Source organism: Notamacropus eugenii, chromosome 2 (assembly GCF_028372415.1).
Source record: "Notamacropus eugenii isolate mMacEug1 chromosome 2, mMacEug1.pri_v2, whole genome shotgun sequence".
NCBI lineage: Eukaryota > Metazoa > Chordata > Mammalia > Diprotodontia > Macropodidae > Notamacropus > Notamacropus eugenii.
Window position 1 is genome coordinate 143,320,516 of NC_092873.1, and position 17,906 is coordinate 143,338,421.

Sequence of the window (17,906 nt, forward strand, 5' to 3'; positions counted from 1 at the left end):
TATGCTGTTCAGGAGTCATGGAGCAGCAGAGCTTATCTCTTGCTAAGGAAAATATAGTACATTTCAGAGGAGGAAAAAGAGATGAGATAGGCTCCTCTTATAGGCAGAAGATCAAATCCTCTGCAAGACTGCCTGCCACTGAGTAGTTAAAACTCTTCAAGAAAAGATATGGTAAGGGGAAATCAGTGGGAACATCAAGTATCATCAGTTTTTTGTTAGGATAAATTAACTCTTGGAATTGAAAGTGACAGCTGCTTTACGCTGGAGATCATTCTCATGCATTTGTTTAGGAACTCGTGATTTGAAGAGTGAGGTGACTACAAAAGAGGAAAACATAGAATGAGTCAGTGAGAAAATAAAAAATCACTATTATGAATTTGGAGTTATCTTGGATGAAGAGGTTTTTAAAAGTTTGGAATTACCTCTGTTAACATCTACAATATAGGTCCAAACAGAAATTGGATTTGTTCCCCAAATCTGGTTTATGTAAAATAAGTGTACATTATAATTGATGTTATTTTTCAGTATACACATACATGCAAAGTTTTCCCTTTCTTTTAAAAATTAGAATTTTTTGTTATTATGAGAAAATCATCAACAAATGTGAATATTTCCATATACAAAGAACAGAAAATAGGGTTGCCTTGGAAATTATATATTTATCACATATAACTTGCTTATTTTTTCCTTTTAAGGTAATTTAATTTTAGAATATGTCTCATAATTAGACCAAAGTATGTAGTTAACTTTCTGTTCTTTTATATGATTTAAAAGCACCTCTGAGTTTGAAAAGAGTACTTGATTTGGTCTGACCTTGTAACAATGATCTGCCTTTTTTTTTTCCAGCTACCCTTGAATAGTCCCAATGAATTGTATGAATTACATGTCACTGGACATGTGCAGAATCAGACTTTGTTTTCTGATAAAACCCTCTTGACCTTTGAGTCCAAGAGATTATCTGTCTTCATTCAAACAGACAAGTTCCTTTACAAACCAAACCAAGAGGTGAAATTTCGTGTTGTCACTCTCTACCCTGACCTCAAGCCATATAAAACTGCTGCAGACATTCTAATTAAGGTAAGCACCATTTGGGAACATGGCAGTAAGCTCCAGTTCTTAGTTTTGTATTTGAAGGGAAGCTATTAACAGATGAGAAAAGTGGATAGAATACCTCAGGAGAACTGAGATCAAGATTCACTTCTTATGATTGACCTTGAAAGTCACTTAACTTTTCTCTATCCCAGTTGACTTACCTCTGTCTTCTAAATTCTTAAGAGGAAAAGACTTTATAAGCCTTAAGCACTATAGAAATGTGACTCATTACTTTTAACAGTAGGATGTTTTGGTTTCGTTTACTTTTTACTCTGCTTGCTATCTGTAGAACCAAATCAACTTGTCAACGATTCAAGTGAATTGCCTACTATGTGCCAGGCACTGGGCTAAGCACTAGAGATCCAAAGAAAGGCAAAATCCAGTCTTTTCAAGAGGTGATGGGGAAGGTGAGATGTGGTTGCTAGACACAGCTGGAGATGAGACAGCAGGAGGGAGAAGGGAGAGAGATTTTCTTTCAAGACATGACAGATGACTTTCTGCCATCCTATGGAGGTGAGTTGCTGGTAGACAGGTGTAAAGAGAAGTTCTGAGATTCAGTTGTGTCTGATTCTCTGTGACCCCATTTTGAGGTTTTCTTGGCAAAGGTATTGGAGTGGTATGCGAATTCCTTCTCCAGCTGATTTTTATAGATGAGGAACTAAGGCATACAGGGTTAAGTGACCTGCCAAGAGTCACACAGCTCTATGTGCCTGAGTCTGGATTTGAACTCACAAAGATGAGTTTTCCTGATTCCAAGCCTATCCCTTGCACCACTTAACTACTCTGCAATGTCACTAGTCATCACTAAATAGCTAGGTTAAGCAGGTGATAGAGTACTGGGCATGGAGTTAGGAAGACATGAACTCAAATTTAGCCTTAGCCACTTACTAATTGTGTGACCTCAGGAAAGTCACTTAACCTCTTCCTGCCTCAATTTCCCCAACTGTAAAATGAGTAAATAATAGGACCCACCTACCCACAGTTATTGTGAAGATCAAACAAGGTAATATTTGTAAAGTGCTGAGCGCAATGCCTGGCAGCTATAGGCACTTAATTAATGTTCGTTCCTTCCACATTTACAGTAGAAGAAGGTGCAATTTTAACTCTCCTCCTCTTCCCAGAAATGTCTTTGTCATCTTTAAAATAACTGACATATCATTTTTTTAATTATAGGATCCCAAATCAAACTTGATCCAACAGTGGTCGGAAGAACAAGGTGACCTTGGAGTTATTTCCAAAACATTTCAGTTATCTTCAAATCCAATACTTGGTGACTGGTCTATTCAAGCACGAGTGAATGTAAGTACAATTTTGACCTTTTGAAGAAACATGTCCAAGGATGACAGTGTATTTGAAGGGGCAAAATTTCCTCAACCATCATCTGCACGATGACAGTCTTTTCATTTATGGGAAGGAACAGGTGAAAACAAACAGCTAGACAATTTTAGATGTTTCACTTTTGACTGATTACATTTCATAAATCTGGTCAAATCATCATTATATCTTCCATTTGTATTTTATCACTTTTTACAGTAATTCTGGAGATCAGTGTACAGTGAGGACTAAATAATCTCTCTGCTTATATGATTAGTAAAACATATAGCAATTAAGGAATTGAGAATATATGGTTATAGAAGTTTGGGATCTTATTATGGCTTGCGTTTATTGATACTGTCTGGCTGACACAAATCTTGTACTAATATAGCTTTGTTAACTTAAAAAAATTAGTTGTCTAAAAAGCAACATTCAGCAATTCAATTCTACCAATGTTAATTAATTGTCTGCTGTGAGCTGTGTTGTAGAATGCTAGGCACTGGGTGAGACAGAACTATAAACCTTATTTACCCAAACTGTCACTACTTCCAAGCTCGCAGTATCAGAGCTGGATAGGGGCAGCTAGGTGGTGCAGTGGATAGAGCACCAGTGCAGGAGTCAGGAGGACTTGAGTTCAAATCTCACCTCAGACACTTGACACTCACTAGCTGTGTGATCTTGGGCAAGTCACTTAACCCCAATTGCCTCATCCTGGGTCATCTCCAGTCATCCTGATGAATATCTGCTCACTAGATTCAGATGGCTCTGGAGGAGAAGTGAGGCTGGTGACCTGCAGAGGCCTCCCTCACTCAAAACAAAGTCAAGTGCAAGTCATGTCATTATTTCTCTGATGGCATGGTCTCTTTGGCAACGAAAGATGAACACACACACACATCAGAGTTGGGAGGTATAATACAATTATTGGATGTAGCCTTGGAAGGGACCTTTAGGATCAAATATTCCAACTTCCTCATTTTTTTTAATTGAGGAAACTAAGGCCCAGATACTTTATATGTAAAGGTCATGAGTAGCAAAGCCAAAATTCAAGTCCGGGTCTTTGGTGTAAAGGAAAGAACACTTAATTTGGAATCAGAGAATCTTTCCTTACAACCTATATAATTCTGGTCGAGTCAGTGTGCCTTTCTAGGCCTCAGTTTCCTCAGGTGTAAAAAGAGGGAGTTGGGCTATATGTCCACTAAGATCTCTTCCAACTCAAAGTCTGGGATCCTTGTAACTTTTGTGCCTCCAGGCAGCTAGCTAGATGGCACAGTGGATAGAGTGTTGGACATGGAGTCAGAAAGACCTGAGTTTAACACTGGCCTCACTTATTTGCTGGACGTTCCTAGTGACTATGGGAAAGCCACTTAACCTCTGCCTTCTTTAGTTTCTTAATCTGTAAAATGGAGAAAATAATAGCACCTTCCTCCAGGGTTGTCAAATGAGATAAGATTTGTAACGTTTTTAGCACAGCGTCTGGAATCTAGTAGGTGTTTAATTCACTATACTCCTTCACTCTTGCCTTCTCCATTTCAGAGGTCATTTAGTCCAACTGTAACCTGAACAGGAATCTCTTGTACACTGTCCCTGGAAGTGGTCATTTACCTCAGCTTGAACACCTCCTGTAATGGGGAATCCACTCCCTGCTGAGACATCCTATTTCACTTCTGGATAGATAAGATAGATAACTGTTAGGCAGTTTTTTTGTCACATTGAGCTTAAAATCTGCCTCTGTTTAGTGTCTACCCACTGCTCCTTCCTTTATCTCCTTGGATATGACCAGAACAAGTGCAATTTCTTTTTTTATTAAGCTAACCCTTAAGATGTTTGAAGGTATCATGTCCTCTCTTAGTATTCTCTTCCATAGACTAAAAGTCCCTAGTTCCTTCTCTCAGTCATCATATGGCCTGGTCTGTAGATTTCTCAGCCTCCTGTCTGCTCCTTTCTGAGCTTGCTTCTCTTTGTTAATGGTCTTTCAAAAATATGGAGTCTAGAACTGAATACAGTATTCCACTTGAGGTATGGGCAGAGCAGACTACCATGGAATTATTATCCCCGTCCTTCTGAATACTGTGCCTCTCTTTTCCCATGTAATTTAGGGTTACATTCACTTTCTTGACTGTCATGTTACATTGCTGAATTCTAGCCTGTTGCTCTCAATTCTGTCATGTATTCATTGTATTAGCTATACCTCCAAGTTTTGTGTTATCTGCAAATTTGATAAGTTTTCCACCAATGCCTGTGTCCAAGTTATTAATTAAAAATGTTGAACAGCACAGGGCCAAGGACACATATTAGGGCATTCAAATCAAGGAAGACCTCCTTTAGATCGACATGACCCATTAATGACTGCTCTTGTAGTTTGGTCATTCACTAAGTTCTAAAGCTATCTAACCATATTATTTTCTATCATTTATTTCTATAAGGATTATATGAAAGACTTTGTCATATATTTCTGAAATTTAGATATATGACATTTGTGGTATTCCTTTGATCTACCAGTCTAGTAGTCTTGTGAACAAAGAATGTTAGGTTATTTGGCATGGCTTGTTCTTAACAAAGCCATACTTGCTTTAAATGACTTTTATGGTTGCTTAGTCATATTTCAGTTGTGTCCAACTCTTTGTGATACTGTTTGGGGTTGTCTTGGCAAAGATGCTGGAATGCTTTGCCATTTACTTGTCCAGTTCATTTTGCAGATGAGGAAACTGAGGCAAACAGTGTTAGACACTGGGTGAGATAGAACCATAAATCTTCTATGCCCAAACTGTAATTACTCCCAAGCTCACAGTATCATAGTTTGAAGGTATAATAATACAGTCATTGAATTTAGACTTGAGAGGGACCTTGAGGATCATATATTCCAAATTACTCATTTTTCAAATTGAAAAGACTAAGACTTGCCTAGGGTGACACAGCTAATAAGTGTCTGAAGACAGATTTGAACTCAGGGAGACGAGTCTTCCTGACTCCAGGCCCATTCTATCCACTGCATCACCTAGCTATCCCTTTAGTGACTACTACTTCCTTTTCTAAATGGTCATAAATCCTCCCTTTAGCTCACTAATTACATTTGATTGTTCTTTCAGTTCTCTAGGAGATGGATCATCTAACTTTTGTGACTTGAATTTATTGAAGGCAGTTACGTATCTTAACCTCTCTTTATTTTTCTTAGGGTTCAACCCATGCATCATTTCTGTTTAAGCTTTTCTTGGACAAAGATCATTTTCCTTGTTAAAGAAAAGAGAGATAAAATAAAAGTTGTGCTGTTGATTCCCTCTATCAAAGCCTTCTGCTTGGTCTCTCTGCCTCAAGTTTCTCCCCAGTATAATTCATCCTCTATTCAGCTTCCAAAATGATTTTCCTAAAGTACGTATCTGACTGTGTCAACCCCTCCCCTGATTCATTTAACTCCAAAGGCTTCCTATTATCTCCAGGATCAAATATAAAACTCTCAGTTTGGTATTCCTAACCCTTCCTAACCTTGCCCTTTCCTCTATTTCCAGTCTACTTACACTTTGCTTCCCTCCACACATTCTATGATCTATCAGCCCTAGACTTCTTACTATTCTTTCCAACTTAGTGCCTTTCCCCTGGCTATTTTCCCTGCTTTTTCCTCCTCACTTCTACGTCCTAATCTCCATGGTTTCCTTCAAGACTTAAATCACACCTTCTGTTGGAGACCTTCTCTGGTCCTCCTTATTGCTAGTGCCTTCCCTCTGAGATTACCTTCTTCAACTCTGTGTTGATTGTTTTCTCCCTGTGATAATTGATGAAATATATTTAAAAAGACAATTTTAAAGTACTTCTGGTGTTTGTAATTGTGGTCCCATATTTAGGGAATATAGATAGCCATTTTAAACAACTTTTATGAAAGATTTGTGTCAGAGTAGAAATGAGGAGTTTCTACATTTAAACAATAGTTTTGACATTGGAACTCCTCTGTTTTGTTCTTTTTTCAGGGAGTGGTAGTAGGAAATAATTTTTGATCATCCAGATTGACTACCCTCTTCTAAATGTAAGGGGGAGATTGTGTGTCTAGTAATGATGCACAGAATCTTAGTTTATTTGTAATATCCTTAGAGCATTGGAGTTGGAATCAGGAAACCTGAGTTTGAATTCTGTCCCAGACAGTTACTAGATGCATGTCTCTCTTAACCTGTTGGGGGTCTTAATTCCCTCATCAGTAAGATGGGTTTAATACTACTTGTACTTCTTCACTCTGTAGATGTGAGACTCAAATATGATAATAGATTTAAAGTGCTTTGTAAACTCTCAAGGCCCTTTTATATGTCATGTGTTATCTTAAATGAAGAGTAAGGCATGCTGCAAGACCAATATGAAATATTGTCTTAAGTGTGATGGACATTTTGTATTATTTGATCATTGTAATTAAAAAAAAAATTCATCACTCCTAATTCAGCAATACCAACCACAACTCTTGGATGCTATAGTGCTCATGACTGTCGGAATTAGTAATATAAGATGTTCATATTTTCACAATACTATGAAATAATAATGGGCAAAATAATTTACACACAGATTTAAATTAGTGAGAATGATAAATCTTGTGGAATGGTTGCATATATTTGAATTCATACCGTTTGAAATTATAATTATATAAAATACAGTAATTGGTTCTATCCTAATGGAAATATGCTGTGTGCATTCAAATAATGTGACCATTTAATAGCATTTGTTATTTGTGCTAATTGGGATATAGCATGATATGTTATAGAGACGTTTATCTTGCTTTTGTAAAGTACTACTTTAACAATTTAAGAATCATATGTGTTATGAAGAGTATGTGCATTAAAAAAAGACCATAACCTACCATTATAACTTAGAATTTAAAATCATATATTGGGAAAGTACTTGTAACTTGGCAGGACTTGTGACAACTCAAGAAATATATGAGAAAACCACAGAGTGGTTTGGGCCAGCTTAGTAACAACCACAACATAATAGAGTGGTGTTGGTTGAATAATTAGTGGTGTCACCTTTAAATACTGCCAGTGTTAGCATGGGGGGGTAAACATTCTTTGTAAGTGTATGGTATTTCTGTCAGATGGTGTGGCCTCAAATTTAAAGATTCTAGTTGTTGTAACGATCGGTGGGTTTGCCTTGACTGTTGATATTTCAGCAGGTAGATTGAAGAATGAATGAATGAAAAAGCATTTAGTAAGTACATTTTATGTGCCAAGCCCCCGCCCCCCATATTAATACAAAATTAAAGACAGGCCCCGCCCTAATGGAACTTACATTGTGATAATGGAAAACAATAAATATAGTTGAGTGGTAGCTAGAGAGGAGTATTTTGGTTTGGAAAGATCTTTGAAAAGAATCTATTCAAGAGAAAAACAAGGGAGAAGGAGGGTTGTACACACACCATTATGTCTTCTTTTTTCTTTCTGGTTCTTTTACCTCTCTCTGTTGCATGGGTGGGTAGCTTGAGAGTTAGAGTGAATTTAGCCTAGGTGATGAGGTTTTTTGGAGGGAGAAGTAGAGATAACTGAAAGGGTATGGTGCCATGCCTGGAGTCAGGAAGACTCATTTTTCTTTGTTAAAATCTGGTCTCAGACACTTGTGAGTTGTGTGACTGTACAATTCACTTAACTTGATTTGCCTCAGTTTTCTCGTCTGTAAAATGAGTTGGAGAAGGAAATGGCAAACCACTCTAGTGAAATGGGGTCACAGTCAGACATGACTGAAACAAGACAGAACCACAGCAGTAACAATAATGATTCACTAATGTGAGGATGAAAAACAAATTGTAAACTCCCTCTTTGTATTCTCTGCTCTGCTAGCAGCTCTTTAGCTTTGCCCCTCACCTCCTGAGATGCATGCCTGTGCCAAGTTCATCTCTACCGCTGCCCTTGTGAGGAGTAGCTCTCAGCTGCTCAGTAGACCGAGGTTCAGACAGATGAGAACTTCAGCATTTTGGCAGCATCAGGTCCCTTGACCTCACTTGTCCCCAGTTGTGGATTCCAAACTAGTGCCATTTCAAAAGATACTGACACAGCAGCCAGGTTCATTGGTTCTGGGGCTGCCACTGTGGAGGTGGCTGGCTCTGGAGCTGGGATTGGGACTGTGTTTGGAAGTCTCATCATTGGTTATGCCAGGAACCCCTCCCTGAAGCAGCAACTCTTTTCCTCTGCCATTCTGAGCTTTGTCTATCTGAGGCCATAGGGTTCTTTTGCCTGTTGGTGGCCTTCCTCATCCTCTTCACCATATGATGGAGCCATTTTTATCCCCCAACATTTCTGAATGTTCCTCCTCATCCTCTTGGTCCTTCCATGTCTCTTTTAACTTGTGTATACCTCCTCCATCTTACCAGGCAGCCTGGGGGAAGACAAATAAATACTGTATTAATAAACTGAAAAAAAAGAAAAAAATTGCAAACTGTTCCTACCAGAGAACAGTCAAAGGTCTGAGGTTATACTCAATAGCCAAGATTGTTTGTTGTAACTAGATCAGCAAAACATTTTTCTATCAGATGTTTGGTTGTACAAAATCCATCTCTATCATGATTTTTAAATTGTCATTTTACTCAAATTTGTAGCTCAGGCACAAATTAAATTGCATTCTTCTTTTAGTGTCATTCATTACTTTGAGATTCTTAGAAAAAACTCATCTAACTATGTAAATACAAAGCTCTAATATTAATAAATCATTAATTTATTAAATACCTGATATCTGCCCACTAGGCTCGTAGACTTAGAGCTGGAAGAGACCTTACAGGTCATGTTATAAATGAAAAAAATTGAGAACCAGAAAAGTAAAGTGAGTAACCCAAGGTTACATGACAGTAAGTGACAGAATTGGATTTGAATTCAGGCTGAAGGCTCATGACTTTGAATTCAGCACTTTTCTCTGTCCTATCATTCCAGGCATTATGAGGGAGTCAAGAGAAGTATAAGAAGTGTCCTTTGTTCATGAGTTTTCAATCTTGTTAGTTCTTTGATGAAATTCTCAAGAAAATAAGGTAAAAACTTAGTTTTAGGTAAATTCCTTCTCTCATATTCTTGGAATTTTTTTTATTCTTTATGCTATTAAGTAAGAGAAGTTCAGAATAGACACTTTCCAAAAGTGAGTGCATATGTATATGTGTGTATTATGAGACTATGTCTCTTTTTCCAGCCCAGGCTGAAAGAGTAGCTGCTGCTTATGGACTTGATACCACTGCTGATGGTCCTGGAACATTTTATTTGCTCTGTTTCCAACCTGGCCTGGTTCATTCCTGCTTAGGCTGTGACTCTGATCTGTCTACATGGCTCAGGACCAAGTGTGTGCATGTGGAGAATAAATAAGTAAATGAAAAATGTAATGAAAATGCAAATGAAATGTAATGAAAAACAAATAAGTAAATGAAAAAGCAATTGCTGTTTATAGGCAGTCTTCTTTACCTTATATACTGGACAAACTTTAGGTTCTTATCAAAGAATACTTCCTTTTTATCAAAGTTCCAGTAGATTTTTGAGTAGTGGATAGTCTGGCTTAATCCTTCCACAGTTTTTGTAATTTTATTTTATATTTCCCATTCCATTATCTTTTCTTCATTTCCATGGCAGGGGAGGGGGCAAAAGGAAGAGAGGGAAGGAGAGGGAAGGAAGGAAGGAGGGGAAGGATAGTATAAGGGAGAGAGAAAGAGAGAGAGAATGAATGAATATATGCATAAAAATGGTAGGATATGAAAAGTTGCTAGAATTGTCCTTTTATTGCTGTGTGACCTTAAAAAAAATCTGGACCTAGGATTTATCAGTGTAGGGAACTTCTACAAAAATATCTTCCACTCATATAGATTGGTAATATTTCTGTAATTAGAATTCTGTGTTAGAGAGTTGCTTGGAGCACTGAAAAGTGAAGTAACTTGTCCATTGTCACACAGTATGTATCAGAGATGGGTTTCAACCCAGGTTTTGCTGACTTCAGAATGTCTCTCTGTCCACTGTGTCAAATTGTCAAGTATGACTTGATTGCTTTGGCAGAAAAGTATTATAATCTTTAAAATTTTGATGTTTTGGTGGTCCTTCCTCTTTTAAAAAATACATATACCATAAAACACATGTTTTGGGTCTTCTGCCCTTTCATTTTTATTAAGGTCTTTTATCTTCCTAAGAAAATCCTTTGGGTAGTATTATTAAAGAGAATTTTAAGTTTATCTGAAGAAAACATGTAAAAATAAACCCTCTTTTGTGAAAGGAAAATTCTTATTTTTTTTAATGTTTCAAGGGCCCTCCAGGGGTCAGTGTAATCAAAGAAATAGCAGGCATTGTAGTGCTTGAAAGGAAACAGCAATTATTATTTGACTGAATTTATGCAGGGTTCTCTCTCTCTCTCTCTCTCTCTTCTCTCTCTCTCTCTCTCTCTCTCTCTCTCTCTCTCTCTCTCTCTCTCTCCTCTCCCTTTCTCTCTCTCATACACACACACACACACACACACACACACACACACACACTTTCTTCTGACTGCTAAATTATTGATTTCTCTCGTCTATTTTTTTTCAGCAATGAGGACAATATGAGTTACATTTTTACTCTTTAAAAATAAGCACTCCATGAAAGTCCTTTTTTGGTGGCTCGTCATTGTTTTGAGATGTCCTTGTCCTCTTAAAGAGTATGTCAGCTCTTATAGGTCCTATTAAACTCGAAATGTTATGAGTGCAGTCCAGCAAAAGGCTGAGTACCTGTTATCTGTGGGCCAGTCCAAGTTGACATTATCGCTAGAATGTTGGCCACCAGAAAATGATTATTAGTCTCAGTAACTTGTGAAATTCATTTAGTTAGATTCAGAAGCACGCACAATCTACATGGTGAAGGAAAATATTGAAAAATATGAAAGAATGACCTGTCCCTATGAGTTAGTACTTAAAAAAAATTCTCTTAGGCCAAGCTTAAACATTGTCATTACATACCATTCAGTTTCATTTCATTTTATTTTTTTGTTTACTTTTCTGTAGTTACTGTGTCTGTTGTTTTCCTGATTCTTTTTACTTTATTCTATATCAATTTGCGTAAGTCTGGTGGAAAAAGATTTTAAAGAAGGCATTTGGATAACTTAATTTTCTCTTGTAGTATAATTAATTGGTCTGTAATGATTATTGACCCCAACCAGTATTGCTAATGAAGATGAGGCATCATTTTTTTTTTTTTTACAAAATATACTGAATCACCTTTTAAAATGAGTTCAGCTTTGTAGGCTACCTAAAATGGGGCACTCCCTTAGTCACTGCTTTTTTTAAAAAATATATTTTTTATTATATACTTAAACACAAACAAAAAAAAGACAAATTTCACACATCCCACAGAACACAAAAAAAGAGATTGTGTATGAAAACTGTGACTCTCCATTACATATTGTTTACTTTTAAAAGACAAACCACACATTTCTTTCAAAACTGTTCTTCTAGACCAGGGATGGGGAACCTGCAGCCTCAAGGCCGTATGTGGCCTTCCAAGTCCTTGGGTACAGCCTTTTGACTGAGTTCAAGTTTTATAGAACAAATACTTTTATTAAGTAGATTTGTTCTGTGAAATTTGGATTCAGTCAAAGGGCTGCATTTGAAGTCCTGGGGAGCCACATATAGACTTGAGGCTGCAGTTTCCCCACCCCTGATCAAAACTGTGATTCCTTCTGAAAATTGTTCTGTTGTCTTCTGTGCATTTATTTTTTTCTTTGATATGTAAATTATATTAGTTCTTTCTCTGGAAGAAAGATAATATTTTTAATCATCAGTCCTTTGACATTGTCTTGGGTCATTGTCTGGGAATAACTAAGTCAATCACAGCTGATCTTTGTAGACTATTGCTATTACTGTGTACAATGTTCCCCTGGTTCTGCTTACTACACTTTGCATCAGTTCACATAAGTCTTTCCATGTTTTTCTGAGAGCATACAGTTCATCATTTCTTAAAGCACAACAGTATTCCATCACAATTATATATCACAATTTGTTTAGTCATTCTCTAATTGATGGACATCCTCTCAATTTCCAAATCTTTGACACCACAAAAAGAGCAACTATACATATTTTTGTACAAATGGGTCCTTTTCCTTGTCTTCTGTGCATTTAAAAGAAAAGTTCTAACGGCTTTCTTTTTTTTTTTTTTTTTTTTTACCTTTCACCCCTCTTCTCCAATTAAAGACAGAGGAGAAAAAACCCCATAAAAATAAGCATAGTTAAGCAAAGTATCCATATAGTGGCCATATCCAAAAAATGTTTTCTTTTTCCCTTGTGAACTTTTAGTCCATCATCTGTGTCACAGAAGGAGGGCATAGGTTTCCTTAAAGATCCAAAGGAGATAAGGTTACTCATTACTTTGCTTGGAATTGTCAAGTATTTTCAAAAACATGCTGGTTATGCTTCATTGGGCATCAGTTCATTCTTCCAGCATCCTCTGACATCATCTGTTTCATCATTTCCTTCCGTGTTTATCTTGTAGTGTTTGCAGTTCAGAGTTCCTACTCACTTCTAGTCTTTTCATCCAGAATACTAGAAAGTCCTCTTCCATTAAAATACTTTTTTTCACCCGGTAGGAATATACTCAGTTTTTCAGAGTAAGTTATTCCTTTTAGCAAAATCATTTTTTTTTTTTTTTGCCTTTTGGAATATTGTATTCTAAACTGTTCCTCTATTTATACAAGAAGCTTCCAAGAGTGTGATTGTTATTGTGGTTGTCTGGTACTTGAGCTCCCTTCACACACACACACACACACACACACACACACACACACACACACACACACACATATTGATTGGACAAGGAAACTGGATTTTGATTATGACATTCTTGGGATTTTTCCCTTTCTGAATTTCATGAGATGATCAGTTGATCTTTCTATTTTCATTTTGCCCTCTGGTTCTAATAGAGTTGGGCAATTTTCATTTATTATTTCTTGAAATACAGTTTCCATGCTTTTAAAAAAATTCATAATTTTAATGAAAATTGATGATTCACATAATACTTTGCCATAACATGCCTCTTCTAGGTCACTTGCCTTTGGTAGCAAATACAATGTTTTCTTTTCTTTTTCCAGTTTTTTGATTTTGTTTTAATATTTCTTGTTTCACAGAACTTTTTAATTTCCAGAGAACACACGAGTACTACTTTCTATGCTAAGCTATTTATTCTTTTTCAGAACATTTTCTCCAGAGCTTTATTTCATTTAAAAAATCTCTTGCTTTAAGTATTCATGTAGTCTTTTGGAAAATAGTTTTTTTCTTTTTAGTTTTTGCTTAGAATTGTTGTGGAGTTGCCCTCTCCTGTTGGTTTGGATTTTTAAGTATCTTTGGATCTGCAGTAATTCTTCAGTTCTGAATTTTTTTCTTTTTTAAAAAATTAATTAATTAATTTTAAATTTTTAACATTCAGTTCTATAAGATTTTGAGTCTCAAATTTTCTCCTCCTTCCTCTCCTCCCTCCTCCCCAAGATGGCATGCAATCTGTTATAGGCTATACTTATGCATTGACATTAAAAACATTTTCACATTAGTCATGATGTAAAAAAGAATTAGAACTAATGGGAGGAATCATGAGAAAAAAGAAACAAAATAGTCAAAGAAAAGGAGAGCAAATAGCATTCTTCTATCCTGCAATAATTCTTTGTAATGGTTGGTATCTTCTTTGATTTCCTTATCTTTATCCTCTGTCTTTAGTTCCTGATTTGAGACTTTGGGCCAAGGCTAGGTTCCTTGTCCTGCTGGACTTTTGCATGAGTAGTCAGCATTGTTGATTATCAACCTGGGTCACCTGGATTCTTGCGCTGACCTCACAGCTCAGGGTTTGGCACTGGTTCTTTGAGGTTCAGAATGCCAAATCTTCAAGGCTCTATGTGGCATCTTTTTTTTTTTTTTAAAACATTTTTATTTAAAGTATTGCATTCCAAATTCTAGTCCTCCCGTCCTTCCTCCCCTCCCCTCTCCCTGAGATGGTAAGCAATTAGAGATGTTACACATGTACAATTATGTAAAAACATTTCTGTATTAGTCATTTTGTACAAGACAAGAATAAAAGAAAAAGAAAGATTGAAAAATAGAATGTTTCAGTCTGTATTGAATCAATATCAGTTTCTTCTCTGGAAGCTGATAGTGTGCTTCCTCATTAGTCCTTTGGAATTGTCTTGGATCATCATGTTGCTGAAAATAACTGTCATTCCCAGTTCATCAAACAATATTGCTGTTACTGTGTACAACTTCCTCCTAGTTCTGTTTACTTCACTTTGCAGCAATTCATCCAAGCCTTTCCAGGTCTTTCTGAAATCATTCTGCTTGTCATTTCTTATAACATAATGATATTCCGTTTCAGTTGTATAGCATAGAATGTTTAGCTGTTCCCCAATCGATGGGCATTTCTTCAATTTCCAATTCTTTACCATTACAAAAAGAGGTACTATAAATATTTTTGTACATATAGACTTAGCAGTGGTGTTGCTGGACATGCTAATCTTATTTTTTTTAAAAATTTATTTATTTAACTTTAAACATTCATTTTCACAAAATTTTGGGTTCCAAATTTTCTCCCCATTTGTCCGTTCCCCCTACCCCAAACCACCGAGCATTCTAATTGCCCCTATTACCAATCTGCCCTCTCTTCTATCATCCCTCCCTTCCCTTGTTCTCATCTTCTCTTTTGTCCTGTAGGGCCAGATAACTTTCTATACCCCATTACCTGTATTTCTTATTTCCTAGTAGCAAGAACAGTACTCAACAGTTCCTAAAACTTTGAGTTCCAACTTCTCTTCATCCCTCCCTCCCCACCCCTTCCCTTTGGAAGGCAAGCAATTCAATATAGGCCATATCTGTGTAGTTTTGCAAATGACTTCCATAATAGTTGTGTTGTATAAGACTAACTATATTTCCCTCCATCCTATCCTGCCCCCCCATTGCTTCTATTCTCTCTTTTGACCCTGTCCCTCCCCATGAGTGTTGACCTCAAATTGCTCCCTCCTCCTAATGCCCTCCCTTCCATCATCCCCCCCACCTGGCTTATCCCCTTATCCCCCACTTTCCTGTATTGTAAGATAGGTTTTCATAACAAAATGAGTGTGCATTTTATTCATTCCTTTAGTGGAATGTGATGAGAGTAAACTTCCTGTTTTTCTCTTACCTCCCCTCTTTTTCCCTCTACTAAAAAGTCTTTTGCTTGCCTCTTTTATGAGAGATAATTTGCCCCATTCCATTTCTCCTTTTCTCCTCCCAATATATTTCTCTCTCACTGCTTAATTTCATTTTTTAAAGATATGATCCCATCCTCTTCGATTCACTCTGTGCATTCTGTCTCTGTGTGTGTGTGTGTGTGCATCTGCGTGCGTGCATGTGTGTGTGTGTGTGTGTGTGTGTGTGTGTGTGTGTGTGTGTGTGTGCGTGTGTGTAATCCCACCCACTACCCAGATACTGAAAAGTTTCAAGAGTTACAAATATTGTCTTTCCATGTAGGAATGTAAACAGTTCAACTTTAGTAAGTCCCTTATGACTTCTCTTTGCTGTTTACCTTTTCATGCTTCTCTTCATTCTTGTGTTTGGTCTTTTCATCAAGAATGCTTGAAAGTCCTCGATTTCATTGAAAGACCATTTTTTCCCCTGAAGTATTATACTCAGTTTTGCTGGGTAGGTGATTCTTGGTTTTAGTTCTAGTTCCTTTGACTTCTGGAATATCATATTCCATGCCCCTCGATCCCTTAATGTAGAAGCTGCTAGATCTTGTGTTATCCTGATTGTATTTCCACAATACTTGAATTGTTTCTTTCCAGCTGCTTGCAATATTTTCTCCTTGACAAGGGAACTCTGGAATTTGGCCACAATGTTCCTAGGAGTTTCTCTTTTTGGATCTCTTTCAGGCGGTGATCTGTGGATTCCTTGAATACTTATTTTGCCCTCTGGTTCTAGAATCTCAGAGCAGTTTTCCTTGATAATTTCATGAAAGATGAGGTCTAGGCTCTTTTTTTGATCATGGCTTTCAGGTAGTCCCATAATTTTTAAATTGTCTCTCCTGCATCTATTTTCCAGGTCAGTTGTTTTTCCAATGAGATATTTCACATTATCTTTCATTTTTTTTCATTCTTTTGGTTTTGTTTTGTGATTTCTTGGTTTCTCATAAAGTCATTCACCTCCATCTGTTCCATTCTAATTTTGAAAGAACTGTTTTCTTCAGTGAGCTTTTGAACCTCCTTTTCCATTTGGCTAATTCTGCTTTTTAAAGCATTCTTCTCCCCATTGGCTTCTTGAACCTCCTTTGCCAATTGAGTTAGCCTATTTTTCAAGGTGTTATTTTCTTCAGCATTTTTTTGGGTCTCCTTTAGCAAGGTGTTGACCTGCTTTTCATGCTTTTCTTGCATCTCTCTCATTTCTCTTCCCAGTTTTTCATCCACCTCTCTAACTTGATTTTCAAAATCCTTTTTGAGCTCTTCCATGGCCTGAGCCCATGGAATATTTATTTTGGATGTGTGGGATACAGAAACCTTGACTACTGTGTCTTTCCCTGATGGTAAGCATTGTTCTTCCTCATCAGAAAGGAAGGGAGGAATTATCTGTTCACCAAGAAAGAAACCTTCTGTGGTCTTATTTTTTTTTCCTTTTTCTGGGCATTTTCCCAGCTAGTGACTTGACTTCTGAGTGTCCTCTCCACACCCACCTCGCCTCCAGATCCTCCCAGCCAGTGCTTGGGGTCTGAGATTCAAATGCTGCTTCCCAGCCTCAGGGCTTTGGGCGGGGGCGGGGCTGCTATTCAGTGTGAGATTAAGTTCAAGTGGGGGCAGGGCTGCCACAGGGGGCTCAGTTCCCTCAGGGAGTTTATGCAGAGACCTTCAACAATGGATCCAGGCTCCTGCCTGCTTGGGGATCCCCAATCTGCTGCCACCTCCACTGCTGCATCCCAAGGGGGCCTGAGTTATGGAGACACCCCGCTCCCCTCCCAGCAAGCCAAAAAGACTCTCTCACTCACCCCTGGGGCCCATGGGTGGAGGGACCTGTACTGCTGCTGGAGATTCTGTCCCTGAAGCCTGCTCGGATCTGCTCCTCTCAGTGCCCTGCGGCCAAGGCAGGGCTGGGCTGGGCTCCGCTCCAAGTCCAGGGTGCGACAGACCTTTCATGGGTTTTTCAGGGCTCTCTGGAACAGAAATCTCCTCTGCTTGGTTGTTTTGTGGCTTCTGCTGCTCCAGAATTTGTTGGGGGTTCTTCTTTACAGATATTTTATGGGCTGTGGGTTCGGAGCTAGCGTATGTGTGTCTTTCTACTCCCTCTATGTGGCATCTTAAGACAGAATGCTGCAGACCCCAGTGGTCTTTGGATGTCTTGGTCTGAATGCTGCCATGACTTTATTGTATTATTTTATTTGATTATTTTTTTATATAGGTTATACGTGTGTGGTCATGCTAAATGTATTTCCACATTAGTCATATTGTGAAAGCAAACATAGGTTAAAAAAATGAAGAAAAATAAATAAAGAAAAGAAAAGTATGCTTTGATCTGTATTCAGATCATTTCTTTCTCTGGAGATTAGACTTTT

The 17,906-nt window shown here is 37.6% G+C and overlaps 1 protein-coding gene and 1 pseudogene across 2 annotated transcripts in view; both read left to right on the plus strand.

Annotated features, from left to right (window-relative positions):
* CD109 (CD109 molecule) overlaps positions 1-17,906 on the plus strand; it is a 173,936-nt gene that overhangs the window by 48,771 nt on the left and 107,259 nt on the right. For both annotated transcript variants that reach the window (XM_072642620.1, XM_072642621.1), the window contains exons 4-5: positions 847-1,077; positions 2,266-2,391. In XM_072642620.1, coding sequence (XP_072498721.1) covers positions 847-1,077; positions 2,266-2,391 — 357 coding nt within the window. The remainder of the gene's footprint in view (positions 1-846; positions 1,078-2,265; positions 2,392-17,906) is intronic.
* On the plus strand, positions 8,149-8,723 carry LOC140526418 (ATP synthase F(0) complex subunit C2, mitochondrial-like; annotated as a pseudogene).